General features: G+C 38.1%; 1 protein-coding gene and 1 long non-coding RNA gene across 2 annotated transcripts; both read right to left on the minus strand.

Annotated features, from left to right (window-relative positions):
- Positions 1 to 9324: 9324 nt before the first annotated feature.
- Positions 9325 to 11114, minus strand: LOC127169842 (uncharacterized). The gene is made up of 3 exons (XR_007828285.1): positions 11051 to 11114; positions 10911 to 10963; positions 9325 to 9347 (listed from the first exon to the last, which is right to left on the minus strand). It is a non-coding gene; the product is annotated as an uncharacterized LOC127169842 (long non-coding RNA).
- A 2-nt stretch (positions 11115 to 11116) lies between these two features.
- On the minus strand, positions 11117 to 12421 carry LOC127169268 (tumor necrosis factor receptor superfamily member 5-like; the record flags this gene model as incomplete). The annotated part of the gene is given in 4 exon segments (XM_051116510.1): positions 11117 to 11246; positions 11326 to 11413; positions 12303 to 12328; positions 12330 to 12421. Coding segments are annotated over 4 exon segments (336 nt in total), but the record flags the coding sequence as incomplete, so codon positions are not given.
- Positions 12422 to 13743: the final 1322 nt, after the last annotated feature.

Here is a 13743-nt window from a genome sequence, read left to right on the forward strand (position 1 = left end):
GTGAGACAGGCTGTATTGATCTTCATATAAATCAATTTCTCAATTCTGCACATATGTTTGTTCCATCAACATTTTCACAAGATATTTTAATATTTTACATTTACACAGTTATCTTTGCATCAAACAAATTTTAAAATAAAAACACAGGCTATAAAAAGATAAAATTAATAAATAGTTATGACTAATTAAAAAAAAAAAGTTTTATTTGTTAATGCAAATAATTCATAAAAATGTACACTCTTAAAAATAAAGGTTCCAAAAGGGTGTTTTTGCAGTGATGCCATAGAAGAACCACTGTTGGTTCTCCAAAGAAACTTCTAGTGAACAATTCCTAAAAGAAGCATTTTGAAGAATATTTAAAAATCTAAACAACCTTTTTTGACTAAAAAGAACCGTTTCTTCAAGGTTCTTCATAAAATCATTAAAGAACCTTTATTTTTTTTAAGAGTGTATTGTACAGGTGCATCTCAATAAATTAGAATGTCGTGGAAAAGTTCAGTTATTTCAGTAATTCAACTCAAATTGTGAAACTTGTTAAATAAATTCAATGCACACTGAAGTAGTTTAAGTCTTTGGTTCTTTTAATTGTGATGATTTTGGCTCACATTTCACAAAAACCCACCAATTCACTATCTCAACTAATTAGAATACTTCATGAGACCAATAAAAAAACATTTTTAGTGAATTGTCGGCCTTCTGGAAAGTATGTTCATTTACTGTATATGTACTCAGTACTTGGTTGGGGCTCCTTTTGCTTTAATTACTGCCTCAATTCGGCATGGCATGGAGGTGATCAGTCTGTGTCACTGCTGAGGTGGTATGGAAGCCCAGGTTTCTTTGACAGTGGCCTTCAGTTCATCTGCATTTTTTGGTCTCTTGTTTCTCATCTTCCTCTTGATAATACCCCATAGATTCTCTATGGGGTTCAGGTCTAGTGAGTTTGCTGGCCAGTCAAGCACACCAACACCATGGTTATTTAAACAACTTTTGGCAGTGCGGGCATGTGCCAAATCCTGCTGGAAAATGAAATCAGCATCTTTAAAAAGCTGGTCAGCAGAAGGAAGCATGAAGTGCTCTAAAGTTTCTTGGTAAACGGGTGCAGTGACTTTGGTTTTCAAAAAAAAACAGTGGACCAACACAAGCAGATGACATTGCACCCCAAATCATCACAGACTGTGGAAACTTAACACTGGACTTCAAGCAACTTGGGCTATGAGCTTCTCCACCCTTCCTCCAGATTCTAGGATCTCGGTTTCCAAATGAAATACAAAACTTGCTCTCATCTGAAAAGAGGACTTTGGACCACTGGACAACAGTCCATTTCTTCTTCTCCTTAGCCCAGGTAAGACGCCTCTGACGTTGTCTGTGGTTCAGGATTGGCTTAACGAGAGGAATATGACAACCGTAGCCAAATTCCTTGACACGTCTGTGTGTGGTGGCTCTTGATGCCTTGACCCCAGCCTCAGTCCATTCCTTGTGAAGTTCACCCAAATTCTTGAATCGATTTTGCTTGACAAGCCTCTCAAGGCTGCGGGTCTCTCGGTTGGTTGTACATCTTTTTCTTCCACACTTTTTCCTTCCACTCAACTTTCTGTTAACATGCTTGGATACAGCACTCTGTGAACAGCCAGCTTCTTTGGCAATGAATGTTTGTGGCTTACCCTCCTTGTGAAGGGTGTCAATGATTGTCTTCTGGACAACTGTCAGATCAGCAGTCTTCCCCATGATTGTGTAGCCTAGTAAACCAAACTTAGAAACCATTTTGAAGGCTCAGGAAACCTTTGCAGGTATTTTGAACTGATTAGCTGATTGGCATGTCAACATATTCTAATTTGTTGAGATAGTGAATTGGTGGGTTTTTGTTAAATGTGAGCCAAAAATCATCACAATTAAAAGAACCAAAGACTTAAACTACTTTAGTCTGTGTGCACTGAATTTATTTAATACACAAGTTTCACATTTTGAGTTGAATTACTGAAATTAACTTTTCCATGACATTCTAATTTATTTAAGATATATATATATATAAATATAAAGAAATTATGTCTTATTTAGGAAGTCTTATTTAAATATTTTAAAAACTGTACTTATATTAAATGTATTTTGTTCAGAATTCTTCATGTTTGCCCGGTAAAGAGACACGCACATAATAAGCGGTGTATGGAACCGCTTACGCAAGTTGCGTAACTTACCTGGACACGGACACTGAGTGACTGATTACGAGCATTACGGTCTAGTGTTGCATCAGCTATTCTGACTGGAGAGTTCGCTTGATTGCTCACATTATAAGGACATTGTATGAGTGATGGACAAAGCAAGTTTAGTGCTTAGTTTAGTTTGCATTGTCATATTGTTACCTTATATTTGTATTTGTTGCAGACAATATTAACCAGTTTAACTCATTTATATTACCGTGAACTGTTTACTGCATGTGAGTTGCGCACTGTAATACGTGACATGATCCTTTGAAGTGCAAGATGGCGATTATTATAACTTGTATTAGCAAAGGGGATACATTATAATGCTGAGTTATATTGTTTATTTTATTGTGACATGAAGAACCTTTCAGGGATTCAATTTGTAATTATTTTACTCTTTATTTTAGAAACCTTGCACATGTCCAACAAAGCAATCATTAAAGCTACATATCATTTCTACATGACTCTGGGTTCTTTAATAGGAACACTGTAGCGGTTAGCTCACCCCAAACCAACGTTAAACTCCTAATCCAGAACATGGTCCTTCGAGCCGGAAGCTGACTACTACAGATATGTCATCACATGAAGATAACCCCTCCAGTTCAGATCATCCAGCAGAGAGGCCAGTGAGACAACGTACACTTCCTAAGTATTTGGAGGACTATGTTATGGACAGTAACCTTCCCAGATCAAGTAGTCCCCCATCATGCTCACAAGGCAGGTGACTTCTGCAGTAACTCCAGCTGGAAACAGCAGAGTGTCATCTCCAACCGGTATGTCTACTCCGCAACATAAAACAGATCCAACCAAAGGATAAAATGTCATTGAGAGAATTGATGGAGACCATCTCAGCAGCTGAAAGGGAGGAATCAGCTGAAATTGCACAGCAGCAGCGTCGACAGGACATGTTAAAGCACATTCACGCATTCCTAATGGAGGAGGAAGCAGACAACCTCTCAATCCAAGAAGGAGATGTAGCATCACAGAAGGGAGCACTTTCCCCTGAGCCTGTTCTTAACATTACCTGGACTGTTGAACACTTCTCAAAGACATCAGCTGACTATCCAGTATCTCAGCCTAAATTAATGTGCTCTGAACCAAAGAGGAGTGAATCACCTCTGATCTCACCAGTTCAAGTGCCAACCGTGGCCCTGTCTAATACAAGAGCTCAGCCTGCTCTGCAAACACTTCCACTACATGATATGTAGTGCACTACAGACAGCCTCATCAATTAGCACAGAGTGAAATAGCAGCTATACTCAATGCTCCAGATGTGAAAGTGGCTGAGGCTAGTAGCTTCCAGTCCTTCGCCTTAAGAGTTCATCTTCTTGTGAGTATGCTGTTGTCCCTGGAAGGTCCAAAAGGCATTGAACTTAGTTGCTGTTCACACGCAGACAGGCTCCTCAGCAAACTCCCAAAGTATCTCAGAGACAACTTCATTGAGTTTTTACAGATGCAAGACAAGTTGAATGTTGCCAGCCTCAACCCCTATAATCTCCAGGACTTTTCTGGTTGGCTGCAAGGTAAAGCTCAGCAGCAGCGTCTATCCAGTAGACTAGTCGAACGTTATCAGAAGGAGAAATCTACCTCCACATTTTATGGTAAGGCTTCAGCTCGACCCAGAGGACAGAGTGCTTCAGTTTACCATGGTGCAGAGCCCCAAGGTGTTAAGAGCTCCTAAGCAAGAACCTCAGTCCTCTCAGTGGAGAAAATCCAAAGTGCACTGTTTGTTCTGCCACAGCAAGGAGCACTACATAGCACAATGCTCAGAAATAAAGGAGCAATCAACAGAAAACTTCATGCAATGAGTACGAGAGGGAGAACAGTGCTGGAAGTGCGGTCGTTCCCATCTTCCAGAGAGCTGTAACCTAAAAAAAATCCTGTGGAATATGTGGGGCAATACATCTCCAAGTACTCCATGGAGTTGCCGAACAGCGAGCCAAGGTTAAGCTGACCACTGGACTGAACAGTAGGATCTATATCACGCCTTCAAGTCCCGCAGGTCGAGTATTACTGAAAGTTGTGCCAGTGTTTTTGCATAATGAGGACAAAACGATTGAGATATTTGCAATATTGGATGATGGTGCAGAGCGTACCATGTTTTTGCCTACTGCTGCTACAGCCAGAAAGAAGAAACTCTAGCCCTACGCACCATCCGGCCTGATGTCACAGTCTTAGCTGGCTCAGTTGTTACATTTGATGTGTCCTCCAAGATTAATCCAGGAGTCAGATACAGAATCCAAAATGCCTTCACTGCAGATGGTTTAGATTTTGTGGAACAGAGCTATCCTGTCAAGGCTCTTCAACGCAGATAAGTCCACTTAAGAGGTATTCCACTGCAGTCATTCAAGAATGTTCAGCCCATGTTGTTGATTGGCTCAGATAATAGCACCCTGATTACTGCGGAGAAGACAGTTCATGTAGACAGTCAGGTGGGGCCGGTTGCTGTCTGCACAAAACTAGTCTGGGCTCTTCAGGGCCCTGAAGGTCTTCCAGATTGAGCAACCTCCATTTGTCAGAGTTATTTCATCACTGCTTCAGCAGCATATGATACACTCTATAAAGACGTGGTACGATTGTGGCAGCTAGATTCTTTACCCTACCGCAGTGAAAAGCTGATGACTTGTTCTAGACAAGACCAAGAGTCTATCAAGATTCTAGAGACTAAGACCTGCAGAGTATTGATCAACGGTGTTCAACGTTTCGCCACACCTCTCTTACGGTCAGCAGAAGCTCCCAAGCTGAAAACCCCTCAAGAGTCAGTGCTACCCAATCTTCGAAATACTGAAAGGAGACTCCAAGATCAACCAGAACGGGCGGCGGCATATCAAGGGGAGATGAATAGACTAATTCAAGCAGGATATGTGAAGGAGATCACGGCTGATGAAGCTGATAAATCAGAGGAGTCTTGGTATCTGCCCCATCACCTCATCTACCATAATGAGAAAGCATGTCTGGTGTTCAATTGTTCCTATGTATACAAGGGCACTTCTCTCAGTGAGCAGCTACTGCCAGCACCAAACCTTGGACCATCCCTCATTGGAGTCCTACTGTGATTTCGACAGCACCATGTTACAATCAGTGGGGACATTAGGGGTATGTTTCACCAGGTTCGCCTATTACCTGAGGACACACCCCTATTGCGGTTCCTTTGGCGAGATTTGCAACGAGAGACTCCACCTAAGGAATTCGAATTCGAATTCCCTGCTGCGACATCTATGCGCTACAGAAGCACGTCAAAGAACACCTACGCAGCAATCCTGACATCATCCAATCAGTTGAATCCAGTTTCTATGTTGATAATTGTCTGGAGAGTCACCCTACAGCTGCAGCAGCCCGGACGAGAGTGGATGACTTATGTGCCCTGCTAGTAGATGACGGATTCGAAATTAGGCAGTGGGCTAGCAATCAATCTTCAGTTGTGGCTCACTTACCCAATGATGCTAGATCTCAGGACATGGAACTCTGGCTGGAACACAATCGATGTGATCCTCAAGAGCCCACATTAGGACTCTGTTGGAACTGCAGGACAGATACTTTAGGGTACAGATACCATCCTATCGAGCACTCAACACTGACAATGCGTGCAGTTTATAAGATATTAGTGAGTCAGTATGACTATGATGGGTTTCATCACGCCGTATACGACCAGAGCCAAGATTCTCATACAGCAGCTATGGTCAAAAAAAAAAGAGACTGGGATGACCCAGTTCTCCCTACAGATCTCTGTGAGTCCTGGAACGACTGGGAGAGTGAATTATCACACCTCGGAGCAGTCTCAATCCCACGTTACTATGTTCCTGAAGTGATGGATAAACCCGGGGTTAAGCACCACCTTCACGTTTTCTGTGACGCCTCTGAGAAGGCATACGGGGCTGTAGCATACCTCTGTTCAACGCATGAAGGCATCAACAATGTTTCATTCCTCATGGCCAGATCAAAGTTGCCCCTAAACGTCAACAGACCATGCCACGTTTAGAGTTGTGTGCGGCACTGGCTGGAGCACAGCTCTTGAGTTTAATTCAGATAGAACTGTCCTCCTTCTTGGAGCAGACCACGCTATGGACAGACTCGACAAGTGTTCTGGTATGGTTACAGTCAGAATCATGCAGGTTTAAGGTATTTGTGGGCACTCGTGTTTCAGAAATACAGGAGCTGACAGGTCTGCGAGCATGGCGTTATGTCGACTCACGCAATAACACAGCTGATGACGTGACAAGAGGAAAGAGGCTTCTAAAGCTTACTGGACCCAGCAGATGGTGTAGAGGGCCATCTTTTCTTTTACAAGAAGAACTCACTTCCATAAAAGCAGGACAGCCTGTTTGACTCAGTCATCTAGCACCAGAGCTGGATCAAGCAACAGATCTCATCAGAGTAGGTGGAAGATTACGGCAGATACAACAGGTCAATGACTTGGAGATCCATCCTATCATACTCGATGCTCGTCATCCGGCTACTAGGCTGCTAATCAAAGATTATTATGAACGTCTGCTACATACTGGCTCCGAGAGAGTTTTTGCAGAGATCAGGAGACAGTATTAGATTTTGAAAGGTCAACAGGCCATCAAAAAATACCAGCTTCACTGCCCAAAATGCCAAAGATGGAGAGCACAACCAAAAGTTCCTCAAATGGCAGACTTGCCATCGGCTCGTCTTCGTATCTTCTCTCCACCTTTCTTCTCAACAGGCATTGATTGTTTTGGGCCATTCGTTGCTAAGATTGGCAGACGTAATGAGAAACGTTGGGGAGTGGTTTTTAAGTGCCTAACAACACGTGCAGTTCACTTGTATCTCCTTAATTCCATGGACATGGATGCCGTCTTGTTAGTCCTTCACTGATTTATTGCCCGACGAGGCAAACCCGGAGAGATCATTTCAGATCGGGGCACAAATTTCCGAGGGGCTGACAGGGAACTTCAAACAGCCTTTGAGGAATTGGAACCACAGCTTCAACAGTAACTGTAGGGGGCAGCTGTTCAGAATTCTTCATGTCTCCCCGGTAAAGAGACACGCACATAATAAGCGGTGTATGGAACTGCTTACGCAAGTTGCATAACTTACCCAGACACGGACATTGAGTGACTGATTATGAGCATTACGGTCTAGTGTTGCATCAGCTTTTCTGACTGGAGAGTTCGCTTGATTGCTCGCATTGTAAGGACATTGTATGAGTGATGGACAAAGTAAGTTTAGTGCTATTTGCATTGTCATACTGTTACGTTATATTTGTATTTGTTGCAGACAATATTAACCAGTTTAACTCATTTATATTACCGCGAACTGTTTACTGCATGCGAGTTGCGCACTGTAATACGTGACATGATCCTTTGAAGTGCAAGATGGCGATTATTATAACTTGTATTAGCAAAGGGGATACATTCTAATGCTGAGTTATATTGTTTATTTTATTGTGACATGAAGAACCTTTCAGTGATTCAGTTTGTAATTATTTTACTCTTTGTTTTAGAAACCTTGCACATGTCCAGCAAAGCAATCATTAAAGCTACATATCATTTCTACATGACTCTGGGTTCTTTAATAGGAACACTGTAGCGGTTAGCTCCAGAACGTATGTACTTATCTACCTGTAATGAAGTATATTGTAAATAAAACTTAACGACATATAATAATAGGCTTATGTTTCACTGTGCAGAACCTCGTGATATTTACACACCAAATATTTTTCATGATATTTACATGTCAAATATTTATTGTAGAGACAACAGTCACAACTACAAAACACTACTAACTCGATTTTATCTAGGTCTACAGTTTAAATTAAATTGGGGAGGAATTCTCTTGAAACAAGAAATGCTCAAATACTGATTCCTGACTTCAAAATATATTTTGCTTTATGTCAACAAGTGTCTCACTGGTTCATTCTCAGGAAGAATTCTAGAATTCTGTAAAATTCTAGCAGAAAGCTATATGTCTGCATTTTATGTCTGTAATAATAAATAAACATCTGTAATATATGGGTACAGTCGTGCTCATAAGTATGATTTTGTATGTAGGATTTCGTAAAGCCACATGTGTGATTTTGGTTTACATGGTTAATTAGAACCTAAAAACATTTTGGACAGGCAAGTTATGTATCAGAAATACAGACACTGATAGCACAGGTACACCTCTAAGATGTCTGCTAAGAGTGCTTGATCTGGGAAACAATTACAATGGAACTGTTGACAGAGACGGCAAGTAAAGCAAGTCATATTACACAAATTCTTATTTCATAAATTAAAGATGGTTTTACTACAAATAAAAGAAAAAACATGGTTATTGTAGTTAAACCACGGTAACCACAAATTAACCATAGTTAACCCATGGTAGTTGTAGTAAAACTGTGGTTATACAAATGGTTATCAATACACCAACATACATGGCTACTACACTTTTAATTTTCGCAAGAGTAAGAAACATTTAAGTGGTTCTTCAAAGATCTTTCTTATAAAAGCCAACATCTGGAGACCCAAAGATTCATTTGACAACAATGAAATAGGAACTGCATTATTTTATTTCGTTTATTTATTTTACTTTATCAGAATGGTATGAAATTTGGTAACTTTTTTGGCACTTGCTGTGTGAAGACACAAAAATGTGAGCATGATTAGAAAACAGTAGTCTTAAAAAATATTCATGTTTGTCCTCTTCATAGTCAAATCCCTGCCATCAATAGTGCAAAATAGACACCCACTCTGAGCTAATCATATTTTCTGTTCTCTTAACCAATCTATTCCCTAACCCTTACCCATTCTTTTTGTTTGCAAAATAATCAGTGACAAAACCGGTTTTGGCAAGACTGAAATGATGCAATAAATTTGCAATAAACTTCAGCTGCTCATTTCTTTCATTTCGAACTAGAATAATGGGTGCTATGGATGGCCTTATTATCTATAACTACTGTAGGTGTCACAACTGGTTAAGAGGCAGACAACGGTAGGTTCAGTAGGAGCATCTTTATTTGCAACACAACTGAGAATATCTTCCCAAACATCAGCCATAAACAATGAAGCTCAATGCTTGTAGGGTAAACAGTCTTATCTTATTTCCACAGGAAATCCAGGACGATGTGAGGGAAATCGAACACGTTGGTAAGTTCCAGGCAGGTAAGTCAGAGCAGAGAAATCCGTGTGTAACCTTGAGACCACCCTTACGAAAAAGAAGTTTATTCAAGTGTGCTATTAGTATACTTCTTTTAAACAAAAAATAGGAAAGTATACTTTCAGTCTACTTTTTATGTACTTCTCAGAAATGTGCTTTATATACTTATCAGAAATATAATTAAAATGACATTTAAGTATACTTGACTTATACTTAGAAAAAGTCTAAATATATTGGAGCTATACTTGTGCTCTGAGAATCCGTGTTTTCATTGTTATACATGAGAGATGCTTACACATCTTCTGTAATTTCCAAAACACAAGTGAAGAAGAAACCAAAACAGATGCTTCCACACTGTAAAAAATGCAAATACATATTTTCCATTTTACGAAACATTTTGATTCTCAAATACTAAAAAATGCTATTTTCTTGAAACTATATAAAAACCCTTGTCAGACCAACAAAATTACCCCAAATGTTGTCCCAACTAGTCACAGTTGTCTGAACAAAGAATTTCATATTGTTGAAATTTTAAGGCTTTGTAAGTTCCCAGCATGCATTGCAGCAAGAATAAATTATCCAGTTACTATTATAGGATTATTGTTTTGCAGTTTGCTGAGTTAATTTAAACTTTTTTGTTGTTGTTTTGTCATTATTGTTAGTTATTTGTTGTACTGTGACATAAAGATCTCATATTTTTAATATTTGCTGATTGCCACCATTCTTTTATATCCATTTCCTGGATATCTTAGTCTTGTAAAATACTTTACAAACAAACACGACATTGTCTACATATAAGTTATTTATTAATGTTATGTAAGTTCAGATATTCATATAACAAAATATATACAAATTCATACCTAAATAGGGACATAGTAGTATACTTAAAGTATGATTTAAAGTTAGCTTGAAAAAAAATAACAAAAAACTAACTACTACTACTATACTAAAAATGCATAAAAAAGTATTTTAATTAGTAAACCATCAGTATACCTATAAGTTCACTTTTAGTATAGTTGCAGTACAAACTGAAAACATAGATGCAAACTAGTTGTGTACTTAAAGTTTACTACTGTTAAACTTAATATATACTTAAAAATATACTTTTATATACTAGAAAGTGGGCCAATTTAGTCCCAAGGAGTATTAAAATAGTACACTTAAAAGTATACTACTAGAGCACTGATATTTGTATACTTACTACATAAAGTACACTGAAAAATATAATTATTTTTTTGGTAAGGGCAGCCAGCGAGGGAATGAGGTAAGTGAGTATTTAAGTGTGCAGGTAAGTGGATGCAGGTGTGAGCAATCAGTAATCGGGTGACTGTGAGCGTGTGTAGGAGGCTGGTGTGGTTGGTGAGGTGGATGTGGCCAGTGACTCTGTGACAGTAGAAGGGTCAAGTTTCTGAAGACCACAATAATGCAAAAATCAAAACACACTGAACTCTTTTATCCCATAATAACATGTAAAGTTTGTTTTCTTCTGATATGACCCCTTTTTTGCACTAAAGTGTAATTTGTTTTTTAAATATATATTTAATAATTTAATTAAACAATAATACAAACAAATAAAATATAATCATGCACACAGCTTAATATTTCACTTACCGGTTCACAGTGACGATAACTCTCTTGTATTGGTACTGTGTAATAATTTATATCTAAAACATAAAAAAGTATATTATTACTTGCACAACATCTTAACATTTTATTTTTATACATATATTTTGTAATAATTACAGTCTTACTTATGTCAGAAGCTTGTCTCTTCTGTTTTAATTTGCAATTAAATCCCAAAGGCAGTTGCCAAAAGTCACCAAAACAACAGCAACAATGACTCCAATAATGACTCCAACAATCATACTAATTTGAAGTGACTTTCCACATTCCACATCAGATGACATTGTTCCTGGTTTTATTTCTGTAAGGCCTTTAATCTCACAACTATAAATGTGAACATTGTTAGAAATCTTGTCATATTACAATATCACTTGTGACTTGTGAATTTATGTTAATAACTTACTTTGAATATGGTAGACAGGCGGTAAAAGAGCCATCAGAGTAAGTCCCTACTGTGCAGTTACCACATAAAGTGTCACTAAATGCTGTTCCTGTAAAGGATATTAAGACAATGATTGTATTATTGAGAGTTATAATTATTACAAATAATACTGGTATTGTTCTTGTTTCTGAGGCAACATTTTTTTTTTAGCTAGTTGTCCTTCCAGTCTATGGCCATTGTTCCAGGGTGACATTTATGTACCTGTCTTTCTTTGGAGCATATCCCTCCAGCGGCTGACAGTGACATTCAGCAGAGTGTTTCAAGTTTTCAATTCTAGACCCATTCCTGTGAAAAACATTCTTATATCAATAAAACTAGAACTAGAAGTCATTTCTGTATTTTAAATCTTCATTTTGAAATACATATTTACCTGCGTCAAACATGGAGCAAGGAAAGCATTTATCCAACCCATTGGGTTCATCAGTGTAAGTTGATGCAGGCATTTTGCTTGTATTCTTGCCAGTAAACTAGTCCTATAATGTTTTGAAAAACTTCAAACACATTCTTATATAAATAAATGTAAAATACTAGAAATTACTTCCCCTTTCAAGCCTCCATTTTGGAAGGGGTACATATCTCAGTTCCTGCATCACACATGGAGCAAGGAAAGATTTTTTATCCAAATCACTGGGTTCTTAAATGTGTAAGTTGACAATTTTTCATTATATGGATATTACCTTCAATCTTGTGTTTGTGTTTACGATGATGTTCTGTATCTGCAAAAGCAAAAATGCCAATAAACAAAAGTTTCTGACGGTGAAAATGTTAAACATCAGCGCAATCCTCATTAGCGACAACGATGATGACGTATAACAGTAGTGGTGTCCCATTTCTTGAAAATTTTCATGGTTTACAAGGGGAAGGGGTGAGGGGTAGGCAAAGGGGTTTCTTTGGGTCACACTTTGGGTCACACTACTGTTAATCAATGTATACTGTACCTGGTACACACATAGGGCAGCATTCTGTTTATTTCATATTCAGCACAAGCACACGCGCTGAAACACAGTTCAAAGTTAAAAGTTGCAGCAAAGAATAACATTATCCCTAAATTGATCATGTTAACATAAAGTGCAAGAGAGGTTTATTTGAAAGCAGAGGCAAACGTTTCCTCTCCAGACTTCATAAGCTCCGGTATGGTGTCTTCAACACATTAGATGTACTTTTGGGTTTTTGGTCATAGATACATTGGTGTTCTCTCCACCTAGTGATGCTGTCAAGCTCTGTAGGTTCAAACTTGAGAGCAGGAAGTGCAGAAAGAAGCTGTCTTCAGTGAATTCTATATGCTGAGGTTTAGTTCTATGAAGGATGGTTGAGATAATTAATGTGAAGCCTATTTGATTTCCTCATCATTATGGTGTCTTCAGGTGATTTGATGGAACATTCAATTCCTTGAAATTAAATATTTTTCAATATCAAATCAAACATCATGTCTCCACTTAAAACAGTTGTGCAGCCAGTTGATTGATGTAAAGAGCTGAAATGACAAAAAATACAGTTTTGAGTGAAGAGCTGTTTAAAAGTGCACAAAGTCTGCATGTTACTGTTTTGCTAGCTCTTATTTATTTGTCCTAAAAAACTGATATGACGACTTAAGTCCAGAATAATTGTTTCATTTATGCACTTGACAGACACTTTTATCCAAAGCAACTTACATAGTATTGAAAATATGCAGTTTATCACTTAATGCAGTCCCTGGAAATTTAATTTCTGTTTCCCAAAAGGTTCTTTGTGGAGAAAGAAGGTTCTTCAGATTGTAAAAAGGTAAGAAAGGGATGGTTCTTTAAAGAACCTTTGACTGAATGTTTTTTGTGGAACCAAAAATGGTTCTTCTATGGCATCACTGTGAAGAACCTTTTAAAGCACCTTTATTTTTAAGAGTGTACATAACACTATACATATGGTTTAAAGTGCTTCATTACAAGACAAAATAACAACTGGGCAAGAAAATAAACCTAATTTGCAAGGAACTGCCATAAAATTAGGGTATACTGTTGCATTTTTTTTAACATTGCAGTTTTTTTCAGTTGTCCTGAATTTCATATTTAGAATAAATAATATATTAATTTATTTTCTGATCAAAGGTAAAGTTTCAAAATTAGCATTGTTGTTTGATGAACACTTAAAGTAAATGTTAACATATGACTGTATTCTACAGTCCTGCTCCTCATGTATATAATATTTACTTATTATAGTAATTACAATAACTAGGTTATAATTGGGTGCTAACTCTAAACCTATAACCCTACCCCATGTAGTTATCTTATATTACCAGTAATTTCTTAGGGAAGTACACTGTAAGTACATGTATGTACACGTAGGCCTACTGTAAAATTAAAATCAACCCATACGACTAAACGCTCATGATACAGGATAGACAGC

The sequence above is a fragment of the Labeo rohita genome, chromosome 8 (assembly GCF_022985175.1).
Source record: "Labeo rohita strain BAU-BD-2019 chromosome 8, IGBB_LRoh.1.0, whole genome shotgun sequence".
In the NCBI taxonomy this organism is placed as follows: Eukaryota; Metazoa; Chordata; class Actinopteri; order Cypriniformes; family Cyprinidae; genus Labeo; species Labeo rohita.